Raw genomic sequence first — 17,829 nt, 5'->3', positions numbered from 1 at the left:
CGAACAAAGTGGCTCGCCGATGCTTCTCTCGCAGGACACCGCTGCCTGACGGCTCAGCATCTTGACTTTTCAAGGGAGAATTTGGGCGCTCGAAGGATAATTTTGCATCTTGCAGATTCGGAATCCGGGCTGGAGGTAATGGCACAACAGTCCGTCCCTCCAATAATTTAGAGAACATTTCGGATACCGAAGGGCCATTGTTGTCATAGCTGTCAAAGGAAGGGCGAGCATCATCATTCTCATCGAGAGCGGAGCCGGATCCACGCCTAGACTTAAACCGAGGGCCCGGGCCAGGGTTGATTTCCACATCTCCGCTCAAGAGGAGACAACTTGCGCAATACAATGCATGCGAGCAGCAGGATTCAAGACTTTGTGGGCAAGGGAGCAGCAGCAGAAAGCGATTATCATATCGGATACACTCGGCATCAGAATAGTAACATACCTGCATGAAGAACAAGCAGCGATTAAACATGGTGCCGGTGCCCTGCAGCCTAGCCCACTGAAGAGTCGATCCACGCGCTGGACGTTTATACCGTCGGCTGTTGACGTCACAGACCGAGAGTTGTCGATGATTGGCTGATCAAAGGACAGGACACCGGGGTGACTGGCATGCTGTAGCTTGAAGAGGGACGCGCCGAGGCGATCGCTTCCTTATGCGATTGCCTCGATGGCCTATCCTGGGCAAGCAATCGGTGACATACACGTGCTCAACCGCAAAGGAAGCCAAGTCAGACGAAGCAGTTCCAAGCCATGTAATGCCACAAAGGGGGGGTACAGCAAGGAAGCCGAAGAATTACATGAAGAACAAGCAGCGATTAAGCATGGTGCCGGTGCCGCTGCAGCCTAGCCCACGTGTCTCGATCACGCGTGCGCAAGGGAGGAAGGCGGTGAAGTAGCGTGCCGTCTTCCATCGGGCGCAGCGGGGGAGGGGGAGGAGGGGGCGTTCTACTGGTTCTACTCCAGCTGCGGCTGCGCTGGGCGCGGCTGAGCGCGCCCGCGCGGGCCCTTAAGTTGAAAGCGAGCTGCGGTTAGTGCGCCGACGGTTGATGGTTTTTGCTCGCTGTGTTCTCGTCGCCTAGTTCGCGTTTAAGCGAAAGGCAGCAAGAAGGCGAATTCGCTCGCAGCTGCTGCCGCTCTTGCTCACGCCAGCGTTATGACAATGAATGTCCGAGGTCATCGAGTGAGATGCGTTCCTGTCTGCCTACCTGCGCGTGACACCATGCTCGTTAACCAAGTTAGTAAGCGAATGGCTATAAGTTTATATAGCCGATTAAACCACTATCCTTATTTTGTACAGCTATCTAATAACTCACTATCGAAATCGATGCCTCGCCGTTTTGGCGAAAGTGCAAGTTTTTTTTTTTATTGAGACGTAGTTTTGATTTGACGTGCAGCTGCCTTCTGTAAAGTGCGCGTCCTGAAGTCCATGTACCATCGGTCAGTAAACTGTGCCACATCGGCCGCCATTGTCTTAGTGGCGTTAAGTAACACTCCCTGCGTTAGATCTTGTACACGTATATAAATACGCGAGAATGTGGACGTTGCAAAAGCCGCGTCGTGGCACAATAGGTATTGCAACCAAGAAGAAGTGGTAGCTCGGCTAGTAGGTAATTCATCCTAGTAAGTTGCTTCTGAGGGCAAAACTACTCACTCACATGTACGCACGCACATACAAACTCCGCAAAGTACTCCCCCCTCCCCCTATACACTTTATCACATTTGAGTTTCGTGCTTGTTAGAAGAAGTAGGGCGGTTTCCCTTCCGGGGGTATTTGCGTATGTGAGTGCTTGCGTATACAAGTGTGCTCTGCAGCGCTCAGAAGCAACTTACTAGGATGGCAGTGCAACGCACACGCAAAGCGGATGTTGTGGGTTTGGCTCCCACCGACGACAAGGTGCTTTTTTCCCACTTTGATTTTTCTGTAACTTATCAGCTCTACAGTTGAAATAAAAACTGAAACAATTATTAGGAAGCTTTCCTAAATTGGATTTATTATCTGTTGACATTGTCAAAACTGTCTGTTCTTTATTGTAAGGTGGTATACAAATTATGTAGCAAGTTCAATCACGTCATGAACCTAAACGTCAAGAACGTGTGAAACTCATGGGCAGCATTACGTCCCAAGCTTACGCATTTCCCGCAAACTGTAGGAATTCATGTTGTGCGAACTGCGACGCGTTGTCTCAGCTGGACCGACGTGTTTCTGTAAGGCGGGCCATTGTGCGCGTATGTGAGGGCAGCACTAAGGCGGCGATGGCATGATGAACAGCATTTTATACTCCAGGGAAGAAGCGCTACAACCTCGTTCCGTTGTGACCTGGGTATATTGCGAAAGTTGTAAAGGTCGCACTGTGTTTAAACTGCGCTAGCTAGCTACTACGAGGGAGGAGCAAGTCAGTATGGGCCGATCCCAAAGGTGGTCCAGTAGAATGCAGCGTCTTGAAGCGCTGGCTGTGGAGACGAAAGAATGAGAAAAACTGGTATGCTCTCGCTTTTATAGGCAACTTATGCGACGTAATGTGTGCGAGAGAGAGTGGTAATGTTGACTAGTATTTGGGCGATTCATGCTTGCGCATGTGACCTTAAAGTAAACTAACGCACACGCGCGTCATTTTACAAGTACTGTGCGATGCTATACACACAGAAATCGTCTCAAAAAGCTGCTTGGAGTTAGCGCCAGCGAGTATGAGTGTAATTGGGGTCTCTTAGGACATCGGGCTGTTGTGTAGGTAGATCGAGTATCAGTCGCCCCATCGGACACGCCTTCGTTTTGTTGGACAGGACGGAAATGATTTGAGGCAGGAACCAAAGTGCATGGTATCAAGCAAATAATGCTTACAGTGAAACCAAGCCAAGGCGGTAGGTAAATCACGGCGAAGGGACGACCGCAGAAACAAACAGATGGAGCGCTAGCCAAAGTTTTCGCTTTAGTCAAATCGAAATATTTGACGGTGGAGGTATAAGTAAGTGAAGCGCAGTAAAAGGGAAAAAAGTTGGGTGTGTGCAGATATAACAGGCCGTCAAAAATTACTCTTGTTACACGGTCAAGAAAATAAGCTGGGGCAACAATCACAAAGTTTCACCACAGTCAGGCACCAATCACCTCAGTCAGGCACCAGTAGGTTTTATTTCCGCGCGTGTGCAAATATTTTTTCACCTCACGAATGCCGCGGCGCCGCGGTTTAGCGTGGGCGCCGTCTGCTACAGGAACTTCCTAGGTGGCGCGCGCGGCAGATGTCGCTAGCTTAAAAATTATAGAGGGCCCTTAGCTTCGCACCTGCGTTCTTGAGCGGTCCCATGTCACCCAGAAGTACTTTTCTCGCGCGGTAGTTACACCGCTGGCTAGCATCACAGCACGATGTGTTTGTTCACACCAGGCAAATAAAAAAAAAATATGAACATATACTATTAACGATTTGTAGAAAGGGTTGGGGTCTTATGAGGCCGCAGAACTGCTTGTGTGCTCGGCGCAGGAGGCTCCATTCCACCAATGCCCGAAATGCTGCGCACTATTTCCCTGCCATAAAACCACAGAGAAATATAATCTATATAGAAGTAAGGACTGCAAACAATCGGAAAATGGTCTTTGATCGCATGACATTGATTGGACCATGTTGTAAGATGTAAATTCTGTGCTAGTGCAAACTTGGGCGAGTTGCGTTACGAGGACTACGGCGTTGCCTTACGCTACTTTTCCGTGCATTCCTTGACGTTACCCCGTGGGAGACCAAAGCCCGGGTCGCGTTAAACCTTGCCGGACGTTTCATAAAGTTGTATCCGTCCATCCATTCCAAGTAGAATGCTTGCTGGCTACACCTTCATGAAATAAAGATGGTCGAGCAAGGTAAAACAAATACCTAATACTGGCAGCTGCGTCCGTGGCTTTAGAAATGTTAGTGAGGCGATCACAGCTTATTCTAGCTTGTTCTATGGAGAGGGAACAAGTTGTTGTAACCTCACTTGAGGTATCCCAGTATCGGTACCAGTGCCTACCAGTAGCCCTTAGGACAGCCGGGAACGCGCATCTGATTGTGTTCTTTTTAATATTAATATCAAAAAGCTGCGCATGAAAAGGCAGGTGGTGGAAAAGAATGCACCACTTAAGATGAATTATTTACCATGCTACCCTTGTTCTCTTGTGCCTCATTAGTTGTCAGCCAATTACGATTTTGCATGTTCCATACGTTGTGTGCATAATTTTGTTGAATAATAGTATAGAACGGGTGAAATTTGAGTAAGTTAATAAGGATCCATGATACTGAAAAGCAGACGTGCAAACATGGAAACTAGAGACAATGTTAACGGGAAAACTTGACGCAGTAAGTCCTTGTCTATTCCATGTCTCCAAATTTTTGTACTATGCTTTTAACGATTATATTGTCGCGGTACAACGCGGACAGAACACAGGGAGACGTTCCTCACGAACAACAGGACAATCTGTTCAAAAACAAACAGAGCAGAGACACGTCTTCTTCGTCATCACCCAATCTCGCTCTGACCCACTAGGCGGACTCCGTTAGTGCTCCCATCGTCGTCGTCGTCTGCATAGAATACAGGCGTCATTTGTCCCTCCCTACGAGAGCACCGTCCCGATGCTAGACAAGAAATGTCAGTTGCGGAAGTAAAGGCCGCTAGCATAGTTATTCGGTCACATACGGCTTCATGCGGACAACGTGCACAAGTTCAGGACGGTGTGTGCGGCGCCGCGTACAGTTGGGATTATCGGGAACGACCTCGTAGGTGACATCACTGAGTCGCCGCAATACCCGATGTGGTCCGAAGTATCGTCTTAACAGCTTCTCGGAGAGGCCTCGTGCCCGTATGGGTGTCTAAACCCATTTTCTGTCGCCGACTTCATAGGTAACAATTCTACAGTGAAGATTGTAGCGGCCTGCGTCGAAGTCTTGCTGCTGGCAGATCCGCAAGCGCCTGAGCTGCCGAGCTTCTTCTGCGTGTTGCGTAGGCACATCGGCGTCCGTATCAGTGTCGTCAAAATCCTGTGGAAGCATCGCATCCAGCATCGTTCGTACATCTCGTCTGTGGACAAGGGTGAAGGGAGTCATGCGCGTCGTCTCTTGTTTCGCCGTGTTATATGCAAAGGTGATACACGGTCGGATGTCGTCCCAATTTTTATGTTCGACATCCACGTACATTGGTAGCATGTCTTCAATGGTTTTGTTTAGGCGCTCTGTTAACCCATTAGTTTGTGGATGGTAGGCGGTTGACTTTCGATGGGCCGTTCCACTTAGCAGCAAGACGTGATCTAAAAGTGCAGCCGTAAATGCGGTTTCTCGGTCTGGTATTACGACGGTTGGCGCGCTGTGTCGCAACACAACAAGCTCAATGAAAAAGCGCGCGACCTCGGCTGCTGTGCTTCTCTCGATTGCCTTTGTTTCAGCGTAACGTGTGAGATAGTCGGTTGCGACGATAACAAAGCGATTGCCTGCAGTAGAAGTAGGAAGTGGGCCCAAAATATCCATTCCAATTTGATCAAATGGTCTTCGAGGGACCTGGACGGGTTGTAGGAGGCCGGCTGGTTTCGTCGGAGGCGACTTGCGCCTCTGGCAGTCGAGACAAGGGCGAACGTGATGTTTCACGGCGGTGGTAAGTCTCGGCCAGTAGTACCTTTGCTGCACTCTGGCTGATGTTCGCGTGTAGCCTAAGTGACCAGAAGTCACCTCGTTGCGGCATGCTTGAAGTACTTCCGTACGAAGAGCTGCAGGAATGACAAGCAGATAGGGGGACCCGGTCGAAGAAAAGTTTTTTTTGTAAAGGACCTTGGTCCGTAAACAAAACGACCACAGTCCTCTTGCGAAAACTCTAGGTGGTTTCGCAGATCTTCCCCCCAAGTAATTGATTAGTTCAAGCAACTCAGGGTCGTTCCGTTGTTGTTGCGTGATGGCGGGTGTGTCCATAACACAAAAAAATGCTGAGTCTTCTTCTTCGGGCGGAGCAGGTGACTCTATCAGCGATCGAGACAGGCAGTCGCATCCGTATGTCGTTTCCCCGACTTGTACGCGACAGTAATGTCAATCTCTTGTAGCCTTAGGCTCCAGCGCGCCAGTCGTCGAGAAGGATCTTTAAGGTTTGTCAACCAATATAATGAATGGTGGTCGCTGATAACTGTGAAGTGGCGGCCATACAAATATGGGCGAAATTTCATAACCGCCCATACCACAGCGAGGCATTCTTTCTCAGTTGTGGAGTAATTAGCCTCTGTACGTGAGAGTGTTCGACTTGCATAAGCAAGCACTCTTTCTGTGTCGTCTTGCCGCTGCACAAGAACAGCTCTTAAGCCAACATTGCTGGCATCAGTGTGGAGCAATGTAGGAGCGGTCTCATCAAAGTGAGCAAGCACTGGAGGTGTCTGGAGACGTTGCCGCAAGTCTTTGAATGCACCTTGCTCTTCGTCGCCCCATACAAAAGCAACATCGTCTCTCGTCAGGCGAGTTAACAGCGACGCAATGCGCGCAATGTCTGCAATAAACCGCCGGTAATAGGCACAGAGGCCGAGGAAGCGCCTCACAGCCTTATTATCGTATGGTACGGGAAACTGTGCGACGGCTGCAATTTTTTCAGGATCCGGCCGGACACCTGCGCGGCTGACGACGTGACCGAGAAACTGCAGTTCCGCGAAGCCAAAGTGGCACTTCTGCGGACGCAAGCTGCCATCTTTTTTCTTGACCAGAACTACAGGAGATGCCCAGGGACTCGTTGATTGTTGGATCACCATCTTCAAGCATTTTTGTCACTTGTTATTGTATGGCTTCACGTTCTCTAGGAGCCAGACGATATGAATTTTGGTGAATTGGTCTTGCCGTATCCTCTGTAATTATTCGGTGCTTTGTAAGAGGCGTCCGACCGATGCTGGACGTCGACGCAAAGCAGTCGTTGAACTTGGCCAATAGCGTAAGAAGGCGCTCTCGTTCGTGCTGCGACAAAGCAGTGTTAACGTCAAGTAGAGGAGCTGCGTCTTGCGTAGGCGCTTCTTCGAATAGCGAACAGCAGCCACGAACATCCGCAACGGCGTCAAAATAAGCCACAGCCGTGCCCTTGGGAAGGTGCCGTCGCTCTGTGCTAAAATTTGTTAGCAACAGCTTTGTGCGCCCGTCGGTCATATTCACGATTCCTCGTGCGACCGAGATACCGTGAGTGAAAAACAACGTGGTTATTTCGTCGGCAATCCCTTCGCAACGGAACGGTATGTCACATGCTACCGAAACAAGGGCACACGATCGAGGGGGATGACGACGTCGTCTTCTGTTAGACGAAATGAGTTGTGTTGCGACGGTAAGCACTGGACTAAACCGGAGCTCTTATAAAACGTGACCATGCGGTCCGGGATGCTAATTACGGCGCCATACTCTTTTAGGAAGTCCATTCCAATAATCAAATCGTTGCAGCATACAGGAAGGACGATGAAAGCGGCCACAGAAGAAGAATCCCCGATGTTAACTCTAGCAGTACATCTTCCAATAGGCATCAGTAAATGGCCGCCTGCCGTCGTTATGTGAGGTCCCGTCCTTGGCGTCTTTACTTTCTTCAGGCGGAGGACGAGTTCCTGACTCATTATAGAGAAGTCGGCACCAGTGTCGACTAACACTGTCACCGGCTGCCCATCCACGAAAGCATCAATGTCGGCGCTCAAATTTCTTCAGTGTTTATCGGCTTCACGTCGTTCTGCAGCGAGAATGTTGGGGGCTTTTTAGTGTCTTGCGGCGGGCCTACAACCTTGCCCCCAGAGGTCGCCACCTTCCGTTTTCCCGACGGGGGCGGGCGACCTTCGTCCTCGGAGCTCCGCAAAAGTACGTCCAGTATATGAAGCCATCTGACGTGGAGGGGTTGGAGAACGCGACCGACGGCCGAAATCGGACAGATCATTGGGCATGGATTCATCATTCGGGTGCGCTATTGGGGGTCCGGCGTAGCATGGCGTCGTCATTAGCACGTCGACCATAGGACCACGGGCGAAGAGGTCGAAATGATGTGTCACGATGCCAGCAATGACGCGAAATATGGCCGGCGCCTCCGCAGTGAAAACAGAGTGGGCGCCTATCGAGAGTGCGCCATACGTTAGTTCTCCGAAGTTGCGGCCGTCCCGTAGCGTCGTATTGCGGCGGTGACCAAGACGCGGCGGACGACGGCTGGCGGTATGACTGAAGTGGCATAACGGCTGCGCGCTTCGAGCCTCCTCTTGTGGAGGCGACCAAGGAGCGACTGTCGGAGTTTGGTGGTACGATGATGTGGTTGCAAGCGGTGGTGGACATAGGACAGCGGCGGCGTAACTCAGGGGTCGCTGATGGTCTCTAACATCGGTTACCGGGAACGCCTGCCGGATTTCGTCACACACCACTTCGGCGACTGACGCGATGGGTCTATCTAGTGTCGGTTTCATGATCTTTTGAATTTCCTCTCTGATGAGCTCTCTGACCAACCCACGCAAGGAGTTCTGATACTCGGCAGTCACTGCGGCTGCATTGATTGTAGTGCTGGTGGACAGTCGATCGTATTGCCTGCATCTTTGATGAACGGCGCGCTCAATAGCCGCAGCCTCTTTGATACACTCAGCGACAGTGACTGGAGGATTGCGCACAAGCCCCGGAAACAACTGCTCTTTTACACCTCGCATGATGTAGCGCAACTTCTTATCTTCGGTCATGTTCGGGTCGGCTCTACGAAAGAGGCGGGCCATGTCCTCGGTGAACATTGTGACCGACTTATTAGGTTGTTGCACGCGTAGTTCCATCATTTGCTGGGCGCGGTCGCGTCGGTCGGCACTCGCAAAAGTTTCCGTGATCATCTGCCGAAAGTCATGCCAGCTCGTGAGGCTACCCTCGCGGTTCTCGAACCAAGTACGGCCACTGTCGTTAAGGGCGAAATAGACGTGGGAGAGCTTTTGCTGCTCAGTTCAGTGATTAATCTGTGCGACGCGTTCATACTTGTCCAGCCAGTCTTCAATGTCTTCGAAGATTGCACCGCGATAGCGATCGGGAACCAGCGGATGCAGAACGGTTACCTGTTGTGGATTGGGAAACCGACTGGTTTGGGGTGCTTGTGGTGGACTGGTTTCGGCCATTGCGAGATTTGTGCAGCTCCTGGAGAGAGGTGGTTCAAGAGCGGAGAACTCCGGGGCAAGGCCTAGCAGTCGACGACTAAAGCGATGCACGGGTGTCGCAACTGGTGACAGTGCGTCCGGGCTAGATGAACGACTCCCAGAAGAACTCCGACGCATAAGACGCGATCAGTGCCCAGCACCTCCACCAGTGTCGCGGTACAACGTGGACAGAACACAGGGAGACGTTCTTCACGAACAACAGGACAATCTGTTGAAAAACAAACAGAGCAGAGACACGTCTTCTTCGTCATCACCCAATCTCGCTCTGACCCACTAGGCGGAGTCCGTTAGTGCTCCCATCGTCGTCGTCGTCGTCTGCATAGAATACACGCGTCAGTATCTTATAAATGGGAACGCAGAAGTGTCGCGTAAAAGAAGAGCCCCAGAGAAGAAAGACGCTAAGAACACTGGAAAATACGACTTTCATGTCTTGGTTTACTTTTTTCCGCAACACTTCTGCGCTTCCCTTTGCGAGATACCTTGTGAAACCAACTAGCCGAACAGTTTACTATTCTACAAATCATAGACCGACTTCGCCAAATGTCAGTACCTCTGCAGATATGATACATACCAGCATAACGAAAGCCTAAAAGTAATCAGCGTGGTTGAGTGCTCCAAGCTGTATAATCAACGTGTAGCGTATGGCATTTATACCGGAACTTCGCAGCTTCCAAAGTTAGCTACAATGCCAGAAACAAGCTCATAAATAGGAAGAGTACGCTGGTAAGGCGGCTAATTTGCTAAATTGCGGCGATTCAAGCAAAATTGGAACGATAATGTACGGGTGCAGCTCGAGAAACAGCAAAATTGCGTTTTAAGGAAGACGGATTATTGTGCGCATGTTGTAATGCCAACATAAGGCGTGCTGGAGGAGGTTTAGGCAACTACGTCCAATGAAGAAAAGCTAATGGACCAACAGCAGCAGGTGCCACAGATGGGTAAACATTTGTGGACACAAGCTTCGCATGCTTGTGTATACTATATACGACACTACGAAGTTGAGATATCGTTATAAAAATCAGCCAGTAGCAAAATCACAAGCGGCTGAACAACTAATTCCCGCCCACGAAGTCTGTCCTCTGCGCCTGTGAAGCGTTGCTCAGTTTGCGGCCATGCGGCCGCAGCGTGACTCCACCGCCGGCCTTTCAAGACACAAGGTCATGCATTCATGCCAGTGCGCTCACATTCACCAACTTGAACGAGCTCATATGGTAGGACAAAGCGCCTATAGAGTTTCAGAAGCTGGATGGACTCGCTATCCATTGAAAAGTGCGATGTTGATACAGGCTTAACGAAATTTCCAGAGTTAACTTGATCATTAATTTCAGGAGAGGCATCGCAACTTGAACATTGAAGGCGCACAATGCTCGCAACGTGTCAGCACAGTATGAATACTGGCAACAACACTAATTTCAAGGCAGCTTTCGGTGGTCTATATGTGTCTATACGTGGAAACGAAATGCATTGGTAATAACTCTACTGTATATAATATGTCGAGGGACACAGCTCTTAATAGGAACCTCTATAGGGAAAGATTGCTGCGTTGCGGTTCTTCAGCGTTCATTCCAGTAGGCAACTATTTGTCGGTGTTCAACATGCAGAAATTTGGGCATATAACCAAAAGCAACAAGGTTTTTATTTTGGCAATCCAGACAAGATGACATGAACATATACATTGAGAATGGCCATAGAGCATAGATGTTGCAGTTTTCCTTTGCATGTAAGCGCAAGTAAACATATATATGTTCTGGCGTAATAGTTCTTTTATTACGCCAAAATATTGCCTTTGCTTTGAGTTGTTGATGAATTCGACTTCGCCCTGCCATCTCCCGGTAGCTCAGATGGTAGAGCGGCTGCCTGGTAAAAGTGGTGGTCTCGGGTTCGAGTCCCCCGACCAGGACGAATTTTTCTTCCAATGCGAGGCTTTCCTTTCGAGAAACCCGTATAGGTTTCCTTTGCAGCAATTGCTATGATTTGGTCGATGCCTTCTTTTCTCTATATTATTCTATATGTATTGAAACCCGATTTTTTCTTTAGGTGAGAGGATATGGCACTCATTTTTGTAAAGGCAGTGCACTTACACATACACAGACGAACGCCAAACCATCCTAAACACGTGCGCTGAACTGTAACTAAAGGCTTGTTTCTGTGCGAGAAGCGTTTATGTTTATTCAGTCGAATCGAAAGCTTGCATAGGAGAAAGGAAACGGAGAAACTGAAGGGACAGATCGAAGAGATAATTTTTTCAGGCTTCAACGCTGAATACTCGAGACAAGAAAACGAAACAGAGGCTACAAAACCAAGTGAAGCACGGCGCTTGACTCCACGGTAATCAGACGCATAAGAACACTTTTTAGAATTATAGCGAAGGGGATTGGTGTTCATTTTTATATCCATTTGACAACAATAACGGCCACCCAACTAACCCACAAATATCTTCTCAACAACCCCATGTAGTGGAGTACTATATGCTAATAGGGCAGAAGTTTACCGGAAAATGGGTCTCGAAGTCGTGAGCAGGGGTCTAGCTAGGAATCTCGCTGAGCCTGTTTAGACATGCATTGTCGAAATGTTGCCTCCAGTGACATTCTAGGTCGACCGCAGCATACTTTCTGATAAATATGTTCAGCTCTAAAGAATATTTAAAGACACGACACATCATAGAGATTTAACAATAATATTGAAATGTATAGGTTGAAGTTATAATCTTTTCCTGGTGTGTTCTTGGTGAAGTACCCCGCCTTCAATCAAAACTGCTAAGTGATTAAGAGGACATATCGTCCTAACACAACGATTAAAGACGTGAGCAGGGATAAAACGCAGAGAATAATTCGTAGCACAACACAAGTAGCCAATCAGGCTCGCTATATTGAGAGCGGGAGAGAGAAATGACGGTAAAATTGGCAGAGAGGTTCGCGAGGGTGGTCCAGGGTCTAGCAGGAACTACAGCTAATGCAAAGGCATAGTTTACAAAACTAGAAAAGGAAACAGTAAGAATATGAGCTGTGCTAGTTAACAACAGAGGAGTAGCGTGAAACCAAGAGATGAATGAAGAAAGCGGCACCGCGTTCATGTCTTGGTTCTGATTTGTTACTTGTCATTTTATGCCAACAAGTCAAATCTGTTCTTGTCTCTAAATCTACGAATTGCAGCTAGTGAGTTCTCAAGGTGTATACGTTCGGAACGAATTCCCGAGACTGCACCAGTTTCGAGGTATCGATTTGCAATATGTCCGATGCAATGTACTGGTGTTCCACTTTCTTTCGTGCTTCAAAGCACGCAACAGTGTTTTTTTTTTTTTTTTTTTTTACAAGGTAATTGGAACGCCAATGCGTTTCGTCGGACAGTTTGAAAATAATCAGCTCGAAACTTGTGTAGTCCTGAAAATTCGTTCCTTGCGAACTTACTGGGTATAATTCGTTGATTGAAATATCTGCGCTAAGCAATTATTTCACAGGATAATTAGTATAATTACGCTAACTATTCCGTTAAGTATTTCAACTTTTTAGCAAATGGTCGCTTCATCGAGTAATTTATATCAATAATCAGAATTGGGATATATGCCGCAGGCGATTTTTAAGTAATTTGGTACTGCTAGAAAAACACCCTAGAGAGAGGTTGATTGTGTTCCGCAGATTTCACAATTACATTATTGATTATATGGACGCGATCCATCGTATAAAACCGTAGAAACACCATAGAAAACCCCTTCCTGAAGCCAGCCTCTTCTAGTGGTTGATTGAAGTAAAGTGTTGCCCGGAATATATTGGACATTATCTTGGGGAATATTTTATACTATACTGAAAGGAAGCTAATGAGCCTGTAATTCATCATTTCTTTACCGTCTCCTTTCCTATGAATTAGTATAACGTTGGCATTCTTTCGGCTCTCTGGTACACTTGAAGTCATGAGGCATAGTGTATACAGGGCAGCAAGCTTTTCAAATAAATCATCTCTTCCATCTTTCAATAAATGGACTGCTGTTCCATCTTATCCTGCCGCTTTTCCCCTGGAGCTCTCTTCTAAGGCTCTTCGCCCTAGATCTGTCGTTACAGAATGAAGCATCTTTATATCGTTAACCACTACTTGCAATGATGGTTGCGTGGCTGTTTTGAGTGCAGTTTCGCTGGTGTGCGTACATCTCTACAGTACCCAGATGTGTATCAATGAAACCCAATAACTGATTCCAGGAGCGCACGCTTGCTAATGTTGTTGTTTGGTGGTTAATTTCTACTTCCATCTTTTTCTGTCCTTCATCCGTAATGTTACTTGAACATGTATCAGGACGAATGCTTCCTCATTACGACTACAGTGTTTTTTTGTAGTTCTGTGTGTACTGGTTTCTAAGCTGTGTGCTTCAATTTTTCTTATGTGACCACAGCAGATAAGAGTAGGAAAATAGATTTGCCTTGTCCGTCCATTCAGCAATCAATGACGACACACAGCAAAGATTTTCTGATGTGGCAACTTCGTCATTCCCAGCATAGTCAATACTAAAGGGTCAAGAAAAATAAAAGATCTCGGCAACATGATCCAAGGCGATTTGAACCCATGGCAGTGAACCAATATGCATTTGGGAGACGAGCGCGCTAACCACAGAGCGGTCGCCATTTGAAGATTCATACTGGGCAATAAGGGCAAGGTTTCGCACTCTGCGAGCAGTGTCATTTGTGCACGTATTTCGGAGGCCATAAAGAGAAATACTGTGCTGGACATGGATTAGTTTATGCGCATATCACAGATTTTTTTTTTACAAAATGGTGGTGCATTTGCTAGAAATGCTTCTCTGTCATGCTCTTGAAATCAACCTTAAAGAGGAAAAACATGCGTACATGACGATCATGATTATAAGCTGGAAACATTGCACAGACCTAAAATAGAGAATGCGCCGAGAATAAGGTTGTTGGCTGAAAACGGCATCAAAAGCATCGACAACTTTAATGCCCACCGCCACGTCGCAACGACCACGCCACGTAGTTTACACAGTAGCTCACACTATTCAAAGGTGCCAAGTGCATAATGTAGTAGTACTCCAAATGTACAGAGAAAATGGAAATGCTAAAACCTTGGCACGTCTTCATTTCGCTCGTTATGTCCGTTGTAGAAGTTTTGGCTTCGGAGTCTACTTGAAATTTTAGGCCGGAGATTTAAAACGACCCATCATGCCTTAAAAGCATGAAGGTTTTAGCAAAGCTACTGCCGCCTCAAAAATGGCCTAAATATTGATTTAAACAGAAACTGCATATAACAAATGTAGTAAGGTCATCTCAACTACTACGTAGCCTCAATTCAATTCAATTCAATTCAATTCAATTCTCACTGCATGCAATAATGCTATGTCATGCAGAAAGTAGAGAACATACCTTGCAGATAAAAAAAAAAACGTAGAACTGATTTATTCCCCACTACTATCAGAAATTACTATCAGAAGTTCTAATTAGCTATCAGATGTTATACTTGATTCTTGGATTGTTTTTTATTGTTACTTTAAATTATAAGCTTTTATATAACAGCAGCCTTCCCGTCTAAACAACCACTCTAGCCGCTGGGGCCTCTCCCAGTTCCGCGTAGTAGGTGGGCGCAATTTTTTATAAAGACGCAGAAAACCAAAACCAAAAAAGCAAATAAGATGCTGGTCATCACTGGAGGCGAAAGCTGCTCTCGAAGTGCATTTCAGAGGCGAATGAACTACTGAAGCGTGCTGCCTTTTTGCTGTCTGGTTGCGCATATTGTATATTTTTACGAAATCGATGCACAATGGATGACTTACTTAAAGGGACACTAAAGTGAAAAATTATTTCTTCTGCATCAGTAAATTATCGTTCTACAACACCAAAAACACCACTCTTACAACGATAAGACGTTTGGGAAACCAGAAAAAGCGCAAGAACGAAATACGTTACTTAAGTTCCCGCACCTGGGGGCTGTGACATCTTGGATTTTGATGGCATTTTCTAGGGCCTACTAATTATATATAGCGATACAGATTGACTACATTGTGTTCTAAAGGAACCAAGTATTAAACATGGCAAGTTTCGGGAACATTTATTCAGCCAACGCGGCCCAAATGCGAAAACATACTTTGGAATCCCTGACGTCACGCTGAAGTACCGGCGCTGGGGTGTCGGCGCGAAATTCAAATACTGATACTTGGACCTTCATTTTCTTATCTAATATTCAAACTATCTTTTTGAAATGACTGCCTGCAGGGTTCTCAAACAATGTTTTATTAGTCTAAACTGATTTATTGTTTCCCTTTAGTGTCCCTTTAAAGCATTGATGAGCTTGCATCTCGTCACAACCTTTCTGGTTGCTTTGTGAATGTCTTCATCTTTTTTTCTTCTGCATTTTTGTGCAGTGTCCCACATTTATGTAATTTATTTCTTGTATTTTCTGTCAGCGCGCTGCCAAAAAAGGAGGAGAGCTGGGTTTGGTCAAGCTGCTTTAAACCGGATTTTGCCCCATCTTTCTCACGGAACATTGTGCGCCTCGCGTACGTGTTGTCGGGAAATACGGTAAACCCAAACTTAAGTCGCGCAACCACGCATTGCACTGACTACAGCGCTTGCATACACCCTCTTTTCTTAATCCAGGAAAGCAAACACCTCTAACAACGGGCAATAAACAAGGAGACACCAGATGGTGCGCTTTTTTAGCCGACTTCTTAGCGTAGTTTGTTTTCCAAGTCAGAGAGCCTAAATGCCTGGAGTGAGCAAAATTCATTAGTCATTTACGCATCAAAAACAAAAGCTGTCATTTTTTTACTCACGGATGCAGATTACTTCTCCAGGCGATGCCTTACGCTCAGGTAGTGCGAGTATTGAAATTGTAGAGACGGTCAAAACTTTAGGAGTGTTTTTTAATTGTATAATGTCACGGGAACCACAAATTAATAAGGTAATAACTAATATTTCCAAATGTGTAGGTATACTTGCACGACTGCGTTCCTTGCTTCCAGTTTCCATAAGAATAACACTTTATAACAGCTTGTTTTTATCGCAAGTCAGCTATTGTTTTTTGGTATAAGGAAGTACAACAGCAGCGAACATTAATAGGCTATACAAACTACAGAAAAAAGCGATTAGGCACATTGCTAATGTTGACTATTATGCACACACGGGTTAATTATTTAAGTGGTTTAACATTATCCCAATTCATCAGCTTTACGAGTATTACCTAGCAATAAGATAGAAAAAGCCCTGCTCAACAGCAATTGCGCTTTTTTGGATATTTTTCAATTAGAACCATACATTATCCCATATCCTACTCGTCACCAACAACACTGTATCATTCCATTGGGCAGAACACACTTTGGCCGACAAATGCTTCGTTTCACTTTGCCTGTTTTATTAAACAAATTAATTCAAAAAAGGATAATAATTGAAGAATGTGGCGCACGTGTTATTAGGGAAGCACTTTTATCGTGAAATCAACACAATATTATTTATCAACTTTCAGTGTATATTGTAATTCGTCTTCATGTATTGTACTGTGTAATTTAACCGTAAAGGAATATGTGTGTCTATGTTTTCAGGTCATGATGAATCTATGTGTATTACAACTTGTAAAATATTAACCCCTTCTTGCTATGAATGAATTTTGTTCGTCTGTCCTCGCTGCTTTCCATGTATCAGGAACGCTCGGGTTCCCCTCAAGTGGCTAATGTCACTTTTATCCCGAGCCTGCCCACATCCTTGAGATGAAAGTAAACTGATTCGATTTGATTTGATGTATCATCTAGTCAACCAACGAGCGTTTTGGCTTTGTTAAAGCGAGAGCCTTAAGTGGCTCGTAGCCCCGATGATCTAGAAAACGCGGTGTGGTACAGAAGTCGTGTGAGCCCACTTCGTGCAGACGCGCGCTCGCACCACTGCTTGCGCGTTCGTCGGCCTCTTCCACAGCTGGCTCCGATGCCGCTCATCATGTCAAAAAAAGGCAATCTTAATTGAAATAACGTTATTTCGCGTACCCGAACCTACGATTATCGCTGGGAGTCAAACCCTCGAGCTTATGGGGATGTCAAACCCACGAAGTTTGGCGTTAAGGTGAATTAAGGCACTGTGTATTAATATAGACTTATTTACCGCACTCGAACGCACGACCTTTGGTGGGTGTCGAACCCACGATCTCTGGTGTTAATTAGGGCAATGTTGATTAGGGCAAGGTAATTAGAGTATCATCAATTAACGCACTCGAACCCACGATCTTTGGGGTGAGAAAACGAGCAAAAGGTAACGCATTCGAATAAGAATGTCAAGTGATTTATTTGATGTCTCTTGAGCGCTCAGTCTTTCGCCTTCAGCCACTTCGGAGCAAGCTGAAGTCACCGCCAATTGTTGTTTATTTGTTTTTAGATGAACAGAGACAAGCCGTTGTCGGTGTCTCGGGCGGAATCTGCTTATTCGTTGCATTTATGTCGCACATAATAAAAGGGTATTTAAACGACCACTCGGACATGGCATGCTGCTTATTCGAAAACAGTAATGTTATTCCGTGTTGCTTTTCTTTTTTCTGCAGTGGCCGCACCCGCCGACTGTCTCTTGATTTTGCAGACGATGAGAACCCTGCCCAGTACACAGCTTCACTTAACGGTAATTTATATTTAGAGGGAGATTTTCTTCGAACTGCTACATTGCTGTTGCAGTATTGCTGATTACAAACCTCACAAATAATTTATGAATGCTCTTAAAGCTACTGGTAGATTGGCTGAAATT

At 46.4% G+C, this 17,829-nt stretch overlaps 1 protein-coding gene across 1 annotated transcript in view; it reads left to right on the top strand.

Moving 5' to 3' along the window:
• Window positions 1-17,829, top strand: part of LOC126524725 (uncharacterized) — a 112,962-nt gene that overhangs the window by 73,913 nt on the left and 21,220 nt on the right. Inside the window, exon 3 of the mRNA XM_072287023.1 lies at window positions 17,633-17,706. Coding sequence (XP_072143124.1) covers window positions 17,633-17,706 — 74 coding nt within the window. The remainder of the gene's footprint in view (window positions 1-17,632; window positions 17,707-17,829) is intronic.

Source organism: Dermacentor andersoni, chromosome 3 (genome assembly GCF_023375885.2).
Source record: "Dermacentor andersoni chromosome 3, qqDerAnde1_hic_scaffold, whole genome shotgun sequence".
Taxonomy (NCBI): Eukaryota; Metazoa; Arthropoda; class Arachnida; order Ixodida; family Ixodidae; genus Dermacentor; species Dermacentor andersoni.
The sequence above is the reverse complement of the archived record's forward strand: the minus strand, read 5'-3'. Positions and strand labels throughout refer to the sequence as shown.